Raw genomic sequence first — 21,525 nt, 5'->3', positions numbered from 1 at the left:
TGTAGTGGAGAATACACCACCTCCTCATAGAATACTCTCATAGGAAATTTGGGAACTGGTAGTAAAGAAGTGTGTAACACTGTGGCTATGAAAACATGGGTGTGCTCCGGTTTACCCTGCCAGTCTCCCAATCACCCTCAGGTAAAACATAGTATCCCATATCCATCCATCCATTTTACTTTCCACCCTGTTCTTAAAGTAAATTTTGGCCCCACTTGTTCACAGCTGCAAGTTATGCAGAGTAGTGCTCAGGACTCTAAATTAATGTTGTCCTGTCGTCCCAGTGACGATGAAAAAGATGTCTGGGACAGTTCAACACAGACTAGATGTTTGAGACAGTTCAACACAGACTAGATGTTTGAGACAGTTCAACACAGACTAGATGTTTGAGACAGTTCAACACAGACTAGATGTCTGGGACAGTTCAACACAGACTAGATGTCTGGGACAGTTCAACACAGACTAGATGTGTGGGACAGTTCAACACAGACTAGATGTTTGAGACAGTTCAACACAGACTAGATGTCTGGGACAGTTCAACACAGACTAGATGTCTGGGACAGTTCAACACAGACTAGATGTCTGGGACAGTTTGGGACGACTGCGGGACGATAGACCATAACAATATAAAATGCACACACCAGTGGTTCAACACATTTAAACACAAGGCGGCTGAAACATATTTACATTTAGTCATTTAGCAGACGCTCTTATCCAGAGCGACTTACAGTAAGTACAGGGACATTCTCCCCGAGGCAAGTAGGGTGAAGTGCCTTGCCCAAGGACACAACGTCATTTGGCATGACCGGAAATCGAACTGGCAACCTTCGGATTACTAGCCCGATTCCCTCACCGCTCAGCCACCTGACTCCCATATAATCACGTTTAGCTCTAGGTTAAAATTCCCTTAACTTCCATAGACTATGATAAATGTATTCACATTACAAGCGCTGCTATGTGTTATGCGCTGCTCCACAATGCGAGGTCGCGTTTCATCAAAAAGTGACATCATGAGGAAACTAGCTAGCTACCAGCTGATATTAATTCCAACCTGCTAGCAAGCTTAGTTTTTGGACCTCTGTATTTTTCAAACCCTGCATACGCCCATGACCACAGCCACTGCCAAAAATAAAAAATAAAAAAATATTTTCACACAGGAGAGGAGATAACCGAGAAGCCTAAAACGGAGTACAGTAAAGCAGAGTACTATATATTACAGTAGAGTCCTCATCAAGTACTCGTCAATGATGCAAACCTATTTTAGAAAAATAATCGCTAATATATTTTCAACTTTTCGAAATGTTTTGTAGAAAATATTTTTTAAACCTTTTTTTCACATTGTTTTTTCCCCTCCCAAAAAATTGACAATAATATAAAATAAATTTTCAACATTTAAATACTTTCTTCCCAAAACCTTTAGAAACTTTTTTTTTTTTCTACAGCCACACCAAGAATTGTATAATCCACACCATGAAACAAGCAGGAAAACTGTGTATTCTATTGTGTATATATTCACATTGAAATTTTGACATTGATTTGAGCCCCACGACTATGGATTTCTTAAATAGTGTTGCAAATTACCTAGACGCATGTCAGAATGTCAATATGCAAAAACACAAGAATTTACATTTTGGGACAGGTCAAGTTCAGTTTGGGACGGTTCATTTGCACTTTGGGACGTTACTGGGACAGTGCTCCTGTTAAGATATATAAAATGTAATCTATATAATATATTCAGGTTTTTTAAAGGAAGTGAATGGCTTTCTGTTCTCGCATCTAGATGCTCTAACGCTATCAGAATATCCTAATCTAACGCTATCAGAATAGACTATTATAAAGCTTTATTACGTTGTATTATTATCACTAGCATGCTTTCTCACTATTTCTCTCTCACACACACACTCACACACACTCTCACACACTCACATCCTCTCACGCTGTTGATGAGGGAGCAAATAGGGTGGTAACTCGCAGCCAGTTTCCATGGCTACCGTGGTGCCCAGTCTATCTTGTCATCCAATGACGTCAGGAATCGACGCAGATAGGGAGGAAATTGAACAAAAATAGACCTTGTCTCTGTGGCTATTAAGCATAAGGCTTAAGAATATCCTCCGTTACGCACCACCTTTTGAATCCCAGCAGTTAAATATATACACACAATTCTTTGATGCATTGTCCATTATTTACATTATTTACATTCATCCAACCAGCAGTGTTGGGAACTTTCAATGTTGTGTTTCACTCAAACAAAGTAACGCTTTATTTTGTGTTGTCAGAGAGGAAAGGGTATTTTCTGTAAAATCTCCTGGTCTTCCTATCCTCTGACGCAGGACGACCAGGGTCGTATTCATGTCAACTTGGGTCAGGTTAACCATTATTGACAGTATTACACAATAACAACAAGTTAAGAAGAACTAATCCAATATCTCCTGCATACTTCAACATCAATCCAATCTAACACAACTCGTATCAGGACATCAGTCACGAGCACGATCTTCCCCTCGAGTCAGAGACCACGTCCACATCCAGAACAGCAGATGGGCAGATTCTTAACCCCTCACTCGGCCAGGAGAACAGCTTAGTGCTCGTGCATCCGGCATGCTCTGACAGATGGTCAGCAGGGGACACTCTACTTGAGGACAATGTCAGATTATCAGAAGAGGAGGAGGGAACGCACTGAATACTCTTGTTTCCGGTGTTTCCTTCAGTGTTGACACTGTGGCCTGTGTGTGGGACACATTGCTTTCATGCTAATGCTAATGCTAACACTAATGTTACGCTGACCCTGCTGCTAGGGGACCTTGTATCAAAACTAAAGCACAAGTATCACAGTCCTGATAGTATAACGTTAGCACATGTCATTATTTTTTCAATGCAATATGAATATTGATGTGTGTGTGTGTGTGTGTGTATATAAATATAGTTATTTAAGGACATTTATGAATTTATGCATTTATGACATTTACTTACTGTTTCAAACGTCTTTTTCCAGGAATCAGAGAAGATCATTGCAGAGCTCAACGAGACCTGGGAGGAGAAGCTGAGGAAGACCGAGGCGATCCGCATGGAGAGGTCAGTATGGAGGGTTAGGGTACGGGGTCAAAGTTGAGGGGTCAGTATGGAGGGTTAGGGTACGGGGTCAAAGTTGAGGGGTCAGTATGGAGGGTTAAGGTACAGGGTCAAAGTTGAGGGGTCACTACAAGATCCTTCAATCTACATAGGAACCTGTATATATACCTATACTATATACTGTACCTCCATGACGGTGCATACCACTATAATACTACCACACAGCATACCTAAATTTTAGTCCCTGCTACACACCAGGTGACAATCTTAGTCCCTGCTACACGCCAGGTGACGTCTGTTTTCCCGCCAGAAACCTCGTCTTTACCTGTCGTCAGATACGCTGTGGCACCTTAGTACGGCAGCTGACACCACAGTCACGCCGGACATTACACCCTGCCCTCTAATCCTAGTCCGCACTGTTTAGCTGGGAGCTGTCACAGGTTTAAATGTTGGGTTTAGTGTCGGAGGGCTTGAAGCGATGACACGGTTCTGGGACTGCAGGGCTGTGTTATGGTTACGTTAAACGGGCCGTCACGTTCGTTGTGACTCTAATCTAAATGTTTCTGGTCTCCCTCCTCAGAGAGGCCCTGCTGGCGGAGATGGGCGTGGCCATACGCGAAGACGGAGGCACTCTGGGAGTTTTCTCTCCTAAAAAGGTAAAACCCTGGCAGAGTCTAGACAGGGAACATCCCTGACACTCAAACACACACCCACATATACTCACACACACACACATAAGTGATCTGTTTCTGTTTAGACTTCTCCTGCCGTCTCCATGGTTTCCTCATCCACCCTGTGCAGGTTCAGTCTCTGGGAGATGCATTCTGTCTGGCTCCTCCACACACTTTTAATCATTTACATTTTATTTCCTTTTATTTCCTTTCCTTCGATCCCTCTCCCCTGATCTGTCTGCTACTTCCTCTCCATGATTACACTCAGCTACAACCAGACATGCCAGCGTCCTTATTGGACGAGCAGTTCGATAGTTTCCCAACCAAGAAGGTTTGTTGAATCACATGGTGATGCGATGAATCCGCCCACTCCCCCCCTCTCTCTCCACTTAGAGATGACCCCCAAGTGCAGCTACAAGACCCCTTTTGGTCCCATAACCCAGCCGTTTTGTAGAGATTGTTAATTGTTAGGAATGAGCCTTGTTTGTTTCCGTAGTTCCTCGTAGTCGTGAGTGTTGTCATGACAATCCTCTCAGCAGAGAGACACGATGTAGCGACACTGAATCGTGACAAACGGAACCTCCACAGCGATTGTCACGTTTTATGACAGCACACCTTCTCCGTAACCTAGTTACAGAGACTTCCATTAAATCCCGCCGTTCCCACGACTGTTAAGGACAGTGTTGCTGTGACATGGAACACCTCGTGGACCCTGGTCTGACTTCCAGTGTCACTTCCTGTTTCTCTGCTCCCTCCTCCCTCCAGTCCACTGCTAGAGAGAGAGTTGAAAAGGACTGTAGTGGGTGCTCCCCCGCCTCCCCCCTTCCTGATTAGCTTCCCCCGCAGTAGCAGCGTCACAGCGCCAAGAATAAAAAAAGAACAAGAAGTACGTCAAAACGATTTTGTCAGATCGAGCCACGACTGAGGAGGAGGGAAATTTGGCATTTAGTACTTCTGGCTTCTGTAAATGTACTAGGGTGAATATTGTTAAAGTGTGCTTAAGCTTAAAACTTCTATGAATGCAACAATCTCTGTCTTCTGTGTGTGTGCATGTTGATTATCTCGAAAATCAGGCACCTTTATGAAGTTGAAAATCGGCCTGTGTATTGCTCAAGACCCAAGTAATATTTGATAAAGTGTCCCGCTTTAACAAGTATTCACCCTATATAGCTGTCTATCAAGATGTTAACTTCAGGAACTGGTGAATTTTTAGCCAACCTCTAAATGCTTCCCTCCACAACTGCTAGTTTTTTTCCTTCATTGCATGGTCTTTCATTTCACTCATTCCCTTTTTCCTTCATTCACTTTCTCTCCTTTCATCTGCCGCCTCTCCATCGGTTAGCTATTCGTAAAGAGGCCTTGTGATCTCTTTGCAGACTTAAATGGGGTCTTTTCACCAAAGAAGGTTGGTTGTTTAGCAGACAGTGTTTTGAACTTAGACACTAGATGTGTAATGAGTTTAGTCATTTTAGAGTTTAATACCCTTTCATTAACTTGATGTCTTAATGAGTGAATGTAATTGTGTTAAAATGTGTTTCCGGCACTCTCTCTAGGATCATTTGATTAAACAAACAACAGCTGAGAGTTTATGGACGTCGTAAGAATGGATTTTGCGTAATTTTTGTAGAAAAAAATTAAATTAAATCTCGATTTCCCCATCTTGTTTAGACTCCTCACCTGGTGAACCTGAACGAGGACCCCCTGATGTCGGAATGTCTGCTGTACTACATCAAAGACGGAATCACCAGGTAACCGTGGTAGCCGTGAAGCACTGACACCCTTCTCTCCAACAGTCTACGAGGTGCTAGAAAAACTTCCAGTAATTCCTTAGGGAGCCCAAACTCTCCTCCTTTTATATCCCGCCAGAGGGTCTTTATGAAATCACGCAAAGGTGGCAGACCATCTGGCTTTGATCATTAGGGAGTTTCTTCTTCTTACATCGATCTGCTTTCCCTGCCTGCCCTCCCCTGCCCCCTCTGTGTCGTCTTGCTGTTAAGTATCGAGTTACCTGATTGGCCGCAGGTGACGTCGATGAGAGACAGGAGCCGAGATGAAAGGTGTGGCTCTGGGGGGGTTCTCTGAAGTGGTGCCTCGTGTCGCTAGCAGGGCGTATAAAACACTCAGCCAGATCCCCAGGGAGGACCTGTCTACTTGACTAAAATGGCCGCCGAGAAGGCTAGAGTGTCGGGAGGGGAGCTTCACTCTCTCTAAAATGGCCGCCGTCAAGACGAGGAGGCGAGGGTGGTGGAGGGTCTTCTCTCTCTCTCTCTCTCTAAAATGGCAGCCGAGAAGGCCAGAGTGTCGGGAGGGGAGCTTCACTCTCTCTAAAATGGCCGCCGTCAAGATGAGGAGGCGAGGGTGGTGGAGGGTCTTCTCTCTCTCTCTCTCTCTCTAAAATGGCTTCCCTCCCTCGTGCTTGCAGGGTGGGCCAGGCGGACGCTGAGAGGCGGCAGGACATCGTCCTGAGTGGAGCCCACATCAAGGAGGAGCACTGCATCTTCTGCAGCGAGAAGAACGCCAACGGTCATGGTGAGTAGCGCCGTGAACCAGACGAGCTCGGTCGCCGTGAACCAGACGAGCTCGGTCTCCGTGAACCAGACGAGCTTGGCCGCCGTGGTCGCATGCGTGCGCATGCGCCATGAATAGAGTGCATTGGTGTCAACGATGTCAATTACTCTTTAGCACTTCCATCCATCCACTCAGAAATGCAGCGTTCACTGCTGCCTTGGCCTAATGCCGTAGATTCTACAAGAGATACCTTTCGATCGATCACTAAAAGGACTACAGACTGACAAACTGTCAGTCTGTAGTCCTTTTAGTTAATTCGATGTTTTAGAGCTTTGTGAATTGGAGTGGGTTTTGCAGGTTGGCATGGATGAATCCAAAGTGGTGTTTTTTTCTTCAGTTTAAGGATGTTTGTGTGTGTGTGTGTGTGTGTCTTTGTCTCCGTAGTCGTCGTCATGTTGGTGCCCTGCGAGGGGTCGGAAACCTACGTTAACGGCAAGCGTGTCGGGGCTTCGGTTCAACTGCGTTCAGGTGTGTATCCCTTCGGATGTTCCTTTTAAAGTATATTTCAAGTTTAGGTCAACTTTGGGTTTAGTTGTATTTAAGTTTAAAATCCACATTTTATCCGTGAATCCTACTTTGCTCCATCCTCCTGTTGACTGGTTTTCCCGCTTTTTATCTCGTCACAGGAAATCGCATCATAATGGGTAAGAACCACGTGTTCCGCTTCAACCACCCGGAGCAGGCGCGTGCGGAGCGGGAAAAGACCCCGTCGGCCGAGACCCCGGTGGAGCCAGTGGACTGGACCTTCGCCCAGCGAGAGCTTCTGGAGAAGCAGGGAATCGACATGAAGCAGGAGATGGAGAAAAGGTAGATGTCTCTGACGCTGGAGCCCTTAACACTGTCACATTAAATTACATAAAAAATTAATATAATAATTTGACTGACCCGGTGATGCAAATGGATAGGTGGGTGTTGTGGACAAAATGGCTGTTTTTTGTTTTTTTATATATCAGATGTCAGGTGGATGGTCTACAGACCCCAAGAGACAAGAAAGTTTGACTTTTGAGTCAGTTTGAAGGTTAAATTAGTTAAGGTTAAAGTTGGTCAAATTCTGACTTATAAACTGGTAATGAATTGCATTGAAACATATCGTACCAAACTGACAAAAATAAAATACCTGGATAGTGGGTATATTGTATTACTTTCCTTGCAAAGGGGACACATTCTCCTGTTCATCGATCCATCTATCTATCTAATTAAAACCTCTATGTGCCATTTGTCTAGACTGACTGAGATGGAGATCTTGTACAAGAAAGAGAAGGAGGAAGCAGACCAGCTTCTGGAGCAGCAAAGACTGGTAGGTGCTCGTTTATCTAGAATTATAGAATAGTCTGCGCCTTAAGATTCTAGAACAGTCCACCCTCTAAGATTCTAGAATAGTCCACTGACACACCCCCTAAGATTCTAGAATAGTCCTCAGTCACCCTCCAAGATTCTAGAATCACAACACTTGTCTTAGAGGATTGGAACACCATATAGGGTTGACCTTAGGGGTTGTTTTTGGGACAGTGTATTTGTATTATTGATTATTTTAGTAACTTTGATATCCTAAAGTTAATAGCCATTCAAGTTGTTTTCGTGTATTGGGATACAAAATGTTAAAGCATGGTTCTCCAATGGTTAGATCTAGCCTCCATACCAAGAGTAGCTAGTTTAGGTGTTGAGGGGCCTTTGTTTCTCGCTTGCTCCGTTAAAGTCTGACTAGCACTAATTTCTCACAATGAGCTCTTACACTTTCGAGACACTTCAGGTGTGTGTGTGTGTGTGTGTGTGTGTGTGTGACTGTGTGTGTGACTGTGTGTGTCTGTTTGTGAGGAGCACTTTTACTCTTAGCGCATGACTGTTTTTCTTGCATGGAGGTTTGAAATCTTCTTCACCCAGTTCTACATAGAGAAAGATCATTTACCTCATGATTTCCTATTCCTGATTCTGACGACAGCGATTTGAATCAGAAAGAATTAAATTGTGAAACTTCCTCCCGCTTCTAAATTCCTATTTTCCCTGTTCCCACGTTCCCTTCTAGACGTAACTGAACCCTGCAAAACAGCACTTGTAAGAGCAGAATGTGAAATAAAAGGTTGATTTCAGATTGAATTCATCCACTTTTATCAACTCCCAAGTCCTGACAACAAAATTGGCTCGTCATAAAAAAAAGAAAGTAATTGACTGAGTCAGGGTTCTATTTAGGGTGAAAGGTTGCTGCTTTTGCATGGTTTAGCATGTTTTCTTAACTCATCCAATGCAGGCCACAGACTAAGTTACCGTGATTTTCTGTTGAAATGGTCAATGTTATGGCGCCTGTTGATTTGCTTGGTTTAGATTCTTACTCTAGTTTCCTGCCCTGTTGTGTCTTGAGTAATCAGCTCTTCAATGCAGTTGCTGGTCATGTACAATGCATTGTAATAACTAAGATACCTTGCTGTAGTTTTAATTTTTTTCCCGACGGATAGCGACAATGTGGTTTCTCATTGACTTCTTTGGCGACCTCTCTCTGCTAGCCTCACCTGTGCTGATGTCACGCACTCAGGATTTGCTCCTGGTGCAGTCAGTCAGTCAGTCACAAAAGGCTTTATATTCTCAGGTGATTTAAATGTAGGATAAACTCTCACTCACCTCATACAAAAGCATGTCACCTCATGTCCCTATTTCAGTCACAAACATCCAGTCATCCTATGACCTTTGAAGACTCTGTTCCCTGAGGATGTAGAACAACAAAATCCTGACGAGCATTCTAGAATGTGCGTTGCGAAGCAAAAATATGCAGAATTTCTTTGGAATGTTGGATTTTTTTTTTTTTACCCCCACGGACATCGACCATTGACCAGTGGCCAAGTGAACCATCTTAGTCCAGAGTCTTTCATCTTTTGCAACTGGTTGTGATCTGTAATGTACCTTGTCTGCCAAAATGAGAAACTGCATTTTATTCTAACATCTTTCTCGTGTAGTGGATTAACACTTTAACCTCCTTTCTGCCTGTCATCTCTGTCTACTGGCTTTCCTCTAAAACTGCAAGACCACTTCTGTCTCTAACCTACTGCTAACACTAGAGCAACTTTTCCATGGACTTCGAGTGGGAAATTGCTTCAAAATTCAGCTGCTTTTCTGCATGCCTCGCAGCATGTTTGGGATCCAGCTATCAAGTGCCCAAATGATTTAAAATTAATGAAGAGGAGGAATTGGGATGTGTGTCAGAGGAACCTAGATCAACACCTGTCCCCTTTTCTGTTGATATTTTGTTTCTAATCATGATAGTCATGCTTTATCATTTTAATATCAATATGCAACATTTGGAATAGTACCAGCCTAGATGTCCCTATTTGGTTAATTTTATTATTTCTAACTTAAGATGGGGAACATCGTCAAATGAGAGTTTTTGCATCAGTGAAACATTCACTAAACACACATTTACACAGCATTAGAATAAACCTATCAGTAACTGTCAGGGTATCGGAAAACATAAAATGAAAGTCAATGAAAGCCACTGTCAGTATCATTTAATTTAATGTTTCGTCCAAGGATTCAATTCCACCTTGGATTTATACTTGTGGGATTCAAGACTGCATGTTCATCATACATCATTATGTAGAATAATGATATATGTTCCAGAAATTGTTTTTATCATAATTTTGTATCACTATAAAATGGTTGTAATCCCAAAATAAATGAATCGGAAGTCTGTTATGTTAGCCGCGATTGAAACACCCAATAATTCAAAGCTTGACTATCAGTTCCCATGTTGCATATTCATACCTGTATCCATCTTTTTAAAAAAGCCATCCTTCCTCTTTTAATTTCCCCATTTTAATTTCTCCCATTTTGTTGGGAACCTTTTTGGTTCGTGTCCTGTTTTTTCCCCCCCCCATCAAGGACGGAGACTCTGATAGTGGGGATGACTCAGATAAGCGGTCTTGTGAGGAGAGCTGGAGACTGATCACCTCCCTGAGAGAAAAACTGCCTCCCAGCAAGATGCAAACCATAGTCAAAAAGTGCGGTTTACCCAGCAGCGGAAAAAGACGAGAGCCAATCAAAATGTACCAGATCCCCCAGCGCCGCCGGATCACCAAAGACTCCAAGTGGGTCACCATCTCCGACCTGAAGATCCAGGCGGTGAAGGAGATCTGCTACGAGGTGGCGTTGAACGACTTCCGTCAGTCGCGGCAGGAGATCGAGGCGCTGGCCATCGTCAAGATGAAGGAGCTCTGCGAGAGCTACAGCAAGAAGGACCCCAACGAACGCGACTCATGGCGAGCGGTCGCGCGGGACGTGTGGGACACCGTCGGGGTCGGGGACGAACGCATCGAGGACGTCGTCCCCAGCGGGCCCCGGGGGGGCGGAGGGGGCGGGGGAGGAGGCGGGGGAGGGGTGGCCGACATGGATGACCTCAAGGTCCACATAGACAAGCTGGAGGACATCCTGGACGAGGTGAAGAAGCAGAACAACATTAAGGACGTGGAGATCCGCGCCCTCAGAAACAAAATGGTGAAGATGGAGAAGGTGCTTCCCCTCATCGCCTCGGAGGCCCCCGACTCCAAGTCCCCTGGCGCCAGCCCCCCCGGCAGCACCGCACGGACCCCCAGCCCCAGAGAAGGCAGGCCCCCCTTGGCGGATGGAGGTGAAAGCGAGCACCCAGAGCATCAAATGGCTGGGGGGGAGGAGGGCTCCACCCTGCGACGGGGCCACATGCGGTGGATGCGTCAGGAGCAGGTGCGTCTGAAGAACCTCCAGCAGCAGGAGATCTCCAAGCAGCTCCGCAGGCAGAACGGCCCCCATCGCTTCATCCCCCCCGAGGACCGCAAGCTCCGCTTCCCTTTCCGGAGCAACCCCACTCACCGCAACTCCTGGAGCCCCGGCACACACATCATCATCACCGACCAGCAGGTCATAGAGCTGAAGGTGCCCAAAGAGGCCGTGGAGGAGGAGGAGGGCGGCCAGGACCAGGCGGAGGAGGGGGGCGGAGAGTCCAGAGAGAGGCCGCCCCCTCCCGTGGTCCAGATTTCCCCTCCGTTGCCAAGCCCGGTCGTACTACGCCGGAGCAAAGACCTAGAGCAAGGCCAGGGTCCGAGGCAGGGCCAAGGCCAGGGCCAGAGACACAACCATAGGAACAACAACCACCACCAGCAACAACAACCCTTTGAGCGAGGCCGCAGCAACTCCTTCAACCACCGCCAGAGACCCTCCGGCTCCATGGAGTCTCTGCAGCAGCCTGACAACAGGAGGCATTCTCAGGGCTTCCACGCGCCCCGCCACTACCAAAACCAGGCTCCGCAGCCCCACCCATACCCCCACCCTCACCCTTACCCCCAACCCCAGCCCTACCAACCCTGCCACTACAACACCATGCCCTATCCAGATGCCGGCTTCTCTAGTCATCAGCAACGGTACCACCAAACTGACCATCCCAACCACCAAACCAGCTTTCAGGCCCCACCTAGAATGCGCAGACAGCTGTCCGCTCCTAACCTGAAGGCTAGCAGAGAGACGGCTGTGTAGATGTGGGACCTTGTGGAAGGGGGGGCGGGGCGGGGGGGGTATGCGAATGTACTTGGAGCAGACAAACACATTACAGATCACAACAAGCTCCAAATCATTTTGGTCCACATTGAGTCAAAACAGCTAGAACTGAGACGGTTTGTTGTTGGTTGATCCAAAACTTGTAATTGTGTGACAAGGAGAGGATAGTTGATTTTCATCATCCGTTTGATTGATGCCAGTGTGTCAGGTGCGTTGCACTGTTTGTCAACACTTTGGGAGGGCTGTCGGGAAGCCATTGAAGCCAACGGTGGAAGGAGGAGAAGTCCATACATCTTCACATATTCACAATGTTCACAGTTTTACACAGATCATCATTTGTTTGTTTGCCAAATCCTCATTGTGGCTTTTCATCCTGTGTTTACATTTTTGGTTATGCAGTATTGGCTCATTTACAACGTTTAATCTGCCACTTGGATGAGAGACCTATGAAGTGCTAAACTGTCGTTCACATTTTGTTTTATGTGTAACAATTGTACTATCGAGTTTTAAGGTAGGATATCCCTGAATTGGTATAACATCCGAAAATATGGTGACACATAATGCACAAAACAATCTCATCATAACTTTACCTGCCATAGGAAAACGTGTCCGTTTTTGAAAAAAATATTTTATGTTTTTAGAATATTCATTTATCATAAAAACCATTGATTCACACTATATGGCCTTTTGAAAGCAAAGATACTGAATGATTGGTACAGATTTCAAAAGACTGTCTTAATGGTTCGCTAACATTAGCATTTCCCTACAACACCCCTCTCTCTCTCTCTCTCTCTCTCTCTCTCTCTCTCTCTCTCCCTTTTCAATCCCTTTTGACCTGGTTTCTAACCCCTGCATACAGAGAGCCTGCTAACTGAAGAACCAAAATTACCATAAAATCTGCCATTAATGAAAACTAACTCAATTAACTTGGGGAGCTGCAAAAATGCAAATTCTATCCAATTTTTCTTGCCTAGCCAGTAATTTCAAGCTTTTACATGTAAAAGACCAGAGAGATGCCCCCTCTCATCTATGACCTCAACAGTGCTGCACTTCCTCAAGTCTGTGGATAAGCTGATTTCAAACTTCTCGTGGACAAACTGCAACTTTGGCGGTGGTTCACTCATGGATGTGAGAAATGTAGACGTCGCTTGTTCCGAACCTCTTTGTTCTAACACTAGCGCACACAGTTTACTGCCCCTCTGTTCCCACGGGGCTGTGTCGCAGTTCTCCTTGGGAGTCCTCTGAATCTATTAGAATTGCATTTATTATTTCATGGTTCACCGAGTTTGTGCACAAAACACAGTTCCTTAGGAGAGAGTCCAGCAGAGTGTTGCTATGGTTTCAGAAGTCTCACCCGAAAGAATCCTTGGAAGGAAAACAGAGTATTTGAGGTCTTTGCATATTTCAAGTGATTTATCCATTCAACATTTTTTTTTAGAAGTGACGTTACAGTAGTTGTTCGATTCTTCCTGTCGATTTAAGAATCTGTTGGTGCCAGCATTCGTGTTAATCATTGAGTAAGCAGTTTCTGAACCTTAAAGCTGGACTATACTTATGTGAAGACACTGCCTCGCTGTTTTGCATCAAACAAAGTGGGAAGTCGTGTCTGCCTTATGATCCTGGCTGCTTGCATCAAGTACTGTAGCTTTAACAAAACCCTGTGACTAATAAAACAGCACAGTTATAAGATAGTGTTTCTGGTGCAAAAACTGAATGATTTAAATGTTTGGAGAAAAATATTGGGTATCTTATGAACATTGGAGAGTTAATCGAGAGAATAACAATCAGTGCTTAGAATGTACAGTTTATGCTAGAGTGTCTGTTCTGCCTTACCGCGTTATAAACCAAATGAGAATCATGAATATAATATCTTCTATCTGTGCATTTCGCTTCATTTTAAACAGCTAGTGCCTGTAAGACTATCTTTGCATGCCTTAGACCAGATGTGTTTCCGCTACAATACATGCTTCAGTATAGAATGTTAATTAAACTATGTACTGGTGCCACTACACATTTTACTTTCAGGAGAGCTGGAAAAATATGCAAAATTATATGAATGGACAATGTACAGAGTATACTGTTCTTTTGAGAAACAAATTACATATATATGAATTTTATGTCAGGTCTAAGATCTTTAGTGAGTGTTTCAGTGTCAGTCTAATATCTGGAATCTGTGCCTTGCTAGGCAGTGTAAACCACCTTGTGTTGCCTTGTAAGTGGCTGAATCAAGCACCTTGTGCAAATATATATGAACTTTTTGTTGTTTACTGGTTTATCTAGGATATAATGAATCACTTTGTGTTGCTGGAAATCGATTTTCAAAGTATGACTGAAATAAAAATGACATGTTCAAAATGCAGCTACAGCTGTTTAACTGGTACCCATCTCATTGTTTGATTTAAAAAATATATACCTCAAATCATATCCTTTCCTTAAAGTTGATCAATTTGAACCAGTAATAATTAGATAAGATTGAAACATTTGATCATTATCTAGGTTCTCAATATGGTAGACTGAATGTAATTCAAACTTTATTGAAAAAGACAGGGAAAAATATATAATTCTGCATTGCCTGTTATTTTATAAACATCATCATTGATCATTTTGTTTTCATCCCATCGTTGTATTGAGTTACCACAAACTTTAGTATAGTTTAGCCGTGATAGAAGAAAAGATGGTCCTCGTACATTAAGACTGTGTTTCCCCTGAGCCGAAAGGGCAGAGGGGTGGAAAGAGTTAATGATGTGAAAGGCTGCATTGTCCATCCAGAAGACCCTGAACAAACAGGATGAGGTCACTGGCAGAACTGTCTGCTGTGAGTCCTGCTTTCACGCTCCCCTCAGTGGAGTACTCTGCAGTCACCTCCCTCCAGTCTGGTGAAATGAGCCGTCACATAGTTTTGACCACTTTAGTCATTATTTGGCAGCGCGGACATCAGCAGTGTCGTGGCTATAAAGATTAGATACGGTTGTGCCCTCGTTGATGCTTTTTAATTTTAAGCTGTTTTGATAACTTTCATTTTCTAATTTGCACATTTATGTCAGGGAAGTGACCCTGTGCGCTGAACTCCCATTGAACCCCCTCTCTCTCTCTCTCTCTCTCTCTCTCCTCTCTCTCTCTCTCTCTCTCTCTCTCTCTCTCTCTCTCTCTCTCTCTCTCTCTCTCTCTCTCTCTCTCTCTCTCTCTCTCTCTCTCTCTCTCTCTCTCTCTCTCTCTCTCTCTCTCTCTCTCTCCTCTCTCTCTCTCTCTCTCTCTCTCTCTCTCTCTCTCACACACACTCACACTCACACTCAGCCTAGTACAGAAGTAGTAGCTTGAATGGCTGACGTTGTTGTTGTTGTTCTGGTGATTCAGGCTAGGCTAGGCTAACTCCTCCTATAGTCCTGTCTGTTGACAGGCAGTGTCCACTGTCTCCTGGTGATCTAGGCTAGGCTAACTCCTCCTATAGTCCTGTCTGTTGACAGGCAGTGTCCACTGTCTCCTTCTGGTGATTCCGGCTAGGCTATCTCCTCCTATAGTCCTGTCTGTTGACAGGCAGTGTCCACTGTTTCCTGGTGCTCTAGCATAGGCTATCTCCTCCTATAGTCCTGTCTGTTGACAGGCAGTGTCCACTGTCTCCTGGTGATCTAGGCTAGGCTAACTCCTCCTATAGTCCTGTCTGTTGACAGGCAGTGTCCACTGTCTCCTCTGCCGTGCTGTGCAGGTCTATGAGAGCAAGTTACAGGAACTCCAGAAACAGGTGGAGACGCGCTCGCTGGCCGCGGAGACGCCCGACGAGGAAGAAGAGGAAGAGGAGGAGGAAGGTGTGTGAGGTTCATTTGCTACTGTGTGTGCTAGCGTCCTAAACATGGAGGGAGTCAAATGCATTGCCCCTCTCCAATACTTACACTCTTGACATTTTGTGTCAGGCAGTTCTTGAAAAGTGAAACTATATTGTGTTCTGTCACCTTTTTTTCTATACAGAACCGAAACTTTTTGGATGTGCGTATCGCCTATTTCAGTAACATCAAATGGTCATTTTCGACAATACTAAGATTTACATGCAATTCCCCCCCAAAAAAGAAGGAAAAAAAAGAATCGAAATTCTTATGATTTATTATATTTGTTATCCACTAATTAGAGAATCACATCCATACTATTAATTCCTTCATCAGTTATGCTAACACCTAAAAAGAGCATAATAATGTAGTTATTTGTTTGGAGAAAATCACAATCCAGATCAATACAACAATCTAAAAAAGTATGGCATCAAATCAAACAAGTAGTTAATATCACAATTGTGAAGAATCTGCTTGGTTGGTTTGGGTATGTGTGGGTATGTGTGGGTGAGAGAGAGAGAGAGAGAGAGAGAGAGAGAGAGAGAGAGAGAGAGAGAGAAGAGAGAGAGAGAGAGAGAGAGAGAGAGAGAGAGAGAGAGAGAGAGAGAGAGAGAGAGAGAGAGAGAGAGAGAGAGAGAGAGAGAGAGAGAGAGAGAGAAGAGAGAGAGAGAGAGAGAGAGAGAGAGAGAGAGAGAGAGAGGAGAGAGAGAGAGAGAGAGAGAGAGAGAGAGAGAGAGAGAGAGGGGGTTCAATGGGAGTTCAGCGCACCAGGGTCACTTCCCTGACATAAATGTGCAAATTAGAAAATGAAAGTTATCAAAACAGCTTAAAATTAAAAGAGAGAGAGAGAGAGAGGAGAGAGAGAGAGAGGAGAGAGAGAGAGAGAGAGAGGAGAGAGAGAGAGAGAGAGAGAGAGAGTCTGTGTTTGTGATAGTAAATATGTGTGTGTGCTTAGGCCTGCATGCGTCTGTGTGTGTGTCGCTCCTGAACAGTCTAATCCTAACCCCCCAGTGCCCTGGACCCAGCATGAGTTTGAGCTGGCCCAGTGGGCCTTCAGGAAGTGGAGGTACCATCAGTTCACCTCCCTCAGAGACCAGCTGTGGGGGCAACGCCGTCTACCTGAAGGAGGCCAACGCCATCAGCGTAGAGCTCAAGAAGAAGGTAACTGAGGGAGGGAGAGAGGGGAGGAAGGAGGGATGGTGGCAGGGAGAGATGGAGGGAGAGGGGGGGGGAGGAAGGAGGGATGGTGGCAGGGAGGGGTGGAGGGAGAGAGGGGGGAAGGAGGGAGGGATGGTGGCAGGGAGAGATGGAGGGAGAGAAGGGGGAAGGAGGGAGGGATGGTGGCAGGGAGAGGTGGAGGGAGAGAGGGGGGGAAGGAGGGAGGGATGGATCATACTGTTGTATGATCTAAAGGACAACACAAGTTTGATGAACATTTCCAACGAGACTTGATTGATCTCTACATTCTCCACAACAACACAACATTCGACCTAAAGGGGATGTCAGGAAAAATGCTGAGCGCGACTCCTTTCAGATCATCCGGGCTGCGGTGGTATTTATGTCATGGACCAACACATGGGATATTGTATAAATCACAGCTAACATGCGATGGCTGCACTGTTCTTGGGTCTTATTATGGTCTGTCTGGTCCCTCCAGAGACCTGGGATTTATCCTCTGATTATAGACATGTCAAGCTGTAGGAGCAGGGTCATAAATGTTGAGTCCACTGTCACATATATGCCTTCGACATGACTCCTTTATTTATCTACAGTTTCTGCTCTCTTATTTATATCCTGGTTTGCTTTTTGCTGGAATGGATATTATCTCAGTAGGCCTCGGTAGCACAGGGCTGACCATGGACGAACATATGGATTTATATGACTTCTTTAACCGTGTCATGTCCACAGGGGAGGTGAGGGCTGTGTGTGAGATGGACTGGACATGGTCCTGAGGTTTTCATCACGCAGCTGGAGAATTGACGGTTATTAAATGACCCGTGACTGTTTTCTATCTCTGTTATTGCTTCCTTCTCCTCCCCTCCTCTCCTTTTATCTCCAACCTGCCCTGTCTCTCTGTCTATCCCTTTCTCTTTCTCCGCCACCTACTCTTTATTTCTTTAATTTCTTGACTTCTTTACTCCCTCCTCTCTGCCTCTTCACCCTCCTTCCTCCTCCTCTCCCTCCCTCCCTCCCTCCTCTCCCTCCCTCCCTCCACCTCTCCCTCCTCTCCCTCCCTCCCTCGACCCCTCCCTCCCTCCTCTCTCTGCCTCCTCACCCTCCTTCCACCTCTCCCTCCCTCTACCTCTCCCTCCTCTCCCTCCCTCCTTTCCCTCCCTCCACCTCTCCCTCCCTCCACTTCTTCCTCCCTCCCTCCTCTCTCTGCCTCCTCTCTCTGCCTCCTCACCCTCCCTCTATCTCCTCACCCTCCTTCCTCCTCTCCCTCCCTCCCTCTCCCTCCCTCCCTCCCTCCACCTCCCTCTCTCAGGTCCAGTTCCAGTTCGTACTGCTGACGGACACCCTGTACTCCCCGCTGCCCCCTGACCTGCTGCCCCCCGAGCCGGAGAAGGAGCGTGACTCCAGACCCTTCCCCCGCACCGTGGTGGCGGTGGAGGTGCAGGACCTGAAGAACGGGGCCACGCACTACTGGTCCCTGGAGAAGCTCAAGTACGCTCTCTACCGACCCGAACCAACACCATTTTATATAGACAACATTTTTATATAGAGCGTTGTACATTTTCATTGCATTTGACTTTTTCCCCACACAATCGGAAGTAGAAATTTAGTGATTTTGTAATTTTACATACTTATGGACAATTTTTTAATTATGTATGCTTGTAGTATACTTTGTGGTTCAGTTTACCAGACATCAATCAAGCCTTGTCCTAGACAAAAAAGTTTTCAATGGAGTTTTTCATAGAATATTTGTCTTACGTTAGGACTATACTTAATCTATGTCTGGGTAAACTAGACCTAAATATATACTTACATTTACATTACATTTAACACACGCTCTTATCCAGAGCGACTTACAGTAAGTACAGGAACAATTCCCACCGAGGCAAGTAGGGTGAAGTGCCTTGCCCAAGGACACAAAGTCATTAGCCATCTGACCCCCATATACTTGAAGTATAATATTTTACATTTACATTTAGTCATTTAGCAGCCGCTCTTATCCAGAACGACTTACAGTAAGTACAGGGACATTCCCCCGAGGCAAGTAGGGTGAAGTGCCTTGCCCAAGGACACAACGTCAGTTGGCATGACCGGGAATCGAACTGGCAACCTTTGGATTACTAGCCCGACTCCCTAACCGCTCAGCCACCTGACTCCCTGATTTTGTGGTTTTGTCCCGTCCCTGCAGGCAGAGGCTGGACCAGATGAGGGAGATGTACGATCGTGCCGGAGAACTGGCCTCGTCCGTTCAGGACGACAACGAGGGCGCGCTGACAGGAAATGACCCGTTCTACGACCGCTTTCATTGGTTCAAACTGGTGGGAAGGTACGCAAGCCTGCTCGGTGCATCCTGTTCTGTGTCACAGCGATTTGAAGCAACTTGTATTGTGTTCAGTCAGTCGGTTTTCGTTTTATTTTTTTATTTTTTTCTGTCGGTTTAACAGTATTGTTAGTTTTTATACATTGACACCGACATCAGAAGTTGTTGGATTTGTTTGGTGTACAGCTGAGGAGATTTATATGAACACTTCATGCTTTATTCCATTTACACTGTCATCCATTCCATTATTTATGTTTATATGTGGTTGTGGTTTTGGATTGATTCATTTTCTGTCATTGGAGCATTTCGTTTTATTCATTTTACGTTCCACCTGCTAGTGAGTTTTAACATGTTTTTTCAGTATGTTTTGCTCAGTCTGACCAATAAGGGTTTCATTTTTCATTTGTTATTTTCACTTTGTATTTACTTCATTTCATTTTATGCATCTATGCCATTTTTTGTTGATGTTTCTTTTGTTTAAGTGATTATTTTGTGAGAGCTTATTTTATTTATTTTGACTTTGTCTCAGCCTCTCTGGAAACAATATTTGCTCTTAAAAAAAACATTTCACACAATGAATGAAGCAATAATGATGTTTTTCTCTCTACGATTCTGATGTACGTTGATCATATACTCAGTAATGATACAAACCACAGCTTCACTCTTCAGTAGAAAACTCAAACTATGAACTGTGTTTAGTTCTATAACACTTTCCATTGTTACCTTCATTCGCTGCTTGCCCCTCCTCGCATCCCCCCCTCCATACCTCCCCCCTCTATTCTTCCCTCACTCCCCCTTCATTACTCCCTACCCCCCCCTCCCCTCGCATCCCCACCATCCCCCCCCTCCATACCTCCCCCTTCTATTCCTCCCTCACTCCACCTTCATTACTCCCCGCCCCTCCCCCCCCCCCTCCCCTAGCTCCCCCATATTCCACGGCTGCGTCAATGAGCACCTGGTGGACCGCACGCCGTCGCCCACCTTCTCCACGGCCGACTCTGACATCACCGAGCTGGCGGACGAGCGACAGAGCGACATGTCGGACCTGATGGACGACGAGGCCTTCGTGGACGACACCAGCTCCGACGCCGGCACTGAGGAGGGCTCAGACATCTTCAGCGACGGCCAGGACCCCTTCTACGACCGCTCCCCCTGGTTCATACTGGTGGGAAGGTTGGTGACCAGCCATGTTGGTGTAGCCGGGGTTCCCCCCCCTCACAAGCCTGGCCGGGGGAGAATAGGGGGCAGAGGAGTCTCTGGATTGTCGTTCTGTGTAGCTTATGCAATGACAGCTTTATTAGTGTTTACTGCATATGTGAACCCAGACTGCATTGCCTCGACATGTGAAACTCCGATATTTAAGATCACCAAGTCACTTACCGACCCCCCCCCTAACCTTCCAGAGCTGAAGGTTATCTTGTTAACGCTCAACGCTAACTCAGTCAGCCCTGAAGTAGTGGGATCTAAAACGCAACAGTCTCTCAGCGGAGGCTGCGGCACAGCCAGAGATAGAAACGTCTTCATCACTTATTGATGTGGAGAGCTAAACAGACAAAGGCGTCTGAGTAGATGTGATCCCCCAGTCTGAGTTACCCGCCCTAGTTTTTAGACATCGCTCCTATGGTACTCCCCTGTTCCTCCTCTCACTGGGTCTGTATTCATAACAGACAAACGTCAAAAACCAGAGTCAAATTACATACTTGGCCAGTAAAACTGATTCTGGTTAATCTGTTCTGAGAGTAGAAGAGTTAGAGCTGTCAAATGTCTGTGCAGAATAATAATCATGTATTTATTTAGCAACTGAACCTCATACTAACTTCTAGTGCCAAACCACAATGAACTGTAACTATTGCCATCCCAGTACATCTAAAATGTTCTTGGTGTAGGTGTTTCTCTGCAGTTCCACGGTAGTTAATGTAACGTGATGAAGTGTTAAGTGTCTCTGCAGCTGAAAGCAGAGAGACCAGGGTGTCCAGCATCTCTACTCTCCTCTCTAGTCCAGGCTTGTGTTGTCGTCTCCCATGTACTCCCATCTCACTGCACACTAACTTCCACCCTGTGTCTGGGTGTGTCTGGTGGGTTGTCCAGTAGTGGCGACATGATCATCTGTCTGGTTATTTGTATTACATCTGATTCTACTTTGTTCCCTGTTTTATCTGTCTTTGTTTATTATTATTTTCATTCTGTTTTTTTTATTGACCTTGTAAAATGTGTTCAACTTTTGTTTTCTTCTATGAGGTTCAACATTGTAGAATTGTAGAATCTTAATGATTCTAATTATTACCGTTACTGATTACATCACAAATAGTTTTGTTATAAACTATGAAATTAGATGAAAGTTAAATATGGGAGGGTATAGCTCAGTGGTAAGAGCATTTGACTGCAGGTTCAAAAT

At 45.2% G+C, this 21,525-nt stretch overlaps 1 protein-coding gene across 1 annotated transcript in view; it reads left to right on the top strand.

The window, feature by feature from the left end:
* kif1b (kinesin family member 1B) overlaps positions 1–21,525 on the top strand; it is a 70,696-nt gene that overhangs the window by 31,485 nt on the left and 17,686 nt on the right. The window contains 13 exon segments of the mRNA XM_067240597.1: positions 2,993–3,072; positions 3,650–3,725; positions 5,409–5,488; positions 6,163–6,269; positions 6,693–6,776; positions 6,935–7,115; positions 7,533–7,605; positions 15,523–15,622; positions 16,649–16,740; positions 16,742–16,798; positions 18,123–18,301; positions 18,999–19,136; positions 20,052–20,303. Of these exon segments, the coding sequence (XP_067096698.1) occupies positions 2,993–3,072; positions 3,650–3,725; positions 5,409–5,488; positions 6,163–6,269; positions 6,693–6,776; positions 6,935–7,115; positions 7,533–7,605; positions 15,523–15,622; positions 16,649–16,740; positions 16,742–16,798; positions 18,123–18,301; positions 18,999–19,136; positions 20,052–20,303 (1,499 nt within the window).

Source organism: Osmerus mordax, chromosome 7, assembly GCF_038355195.1.
Source record: "Osmerus mordax isolate fOsmMor3 chromosome 7, fOsmMor3.pri, whole genome shotgun sequence".
NCBI classification, from domain to species: Eukaryota; Metazoa; Chordata; class Actinopteri; order Osmeriformes; family Osmeridae; genus Osmerus; species Osmerus mordax.
This window is presented reverse-complemented; position numbering and strand designations above follow the sequence as displayed.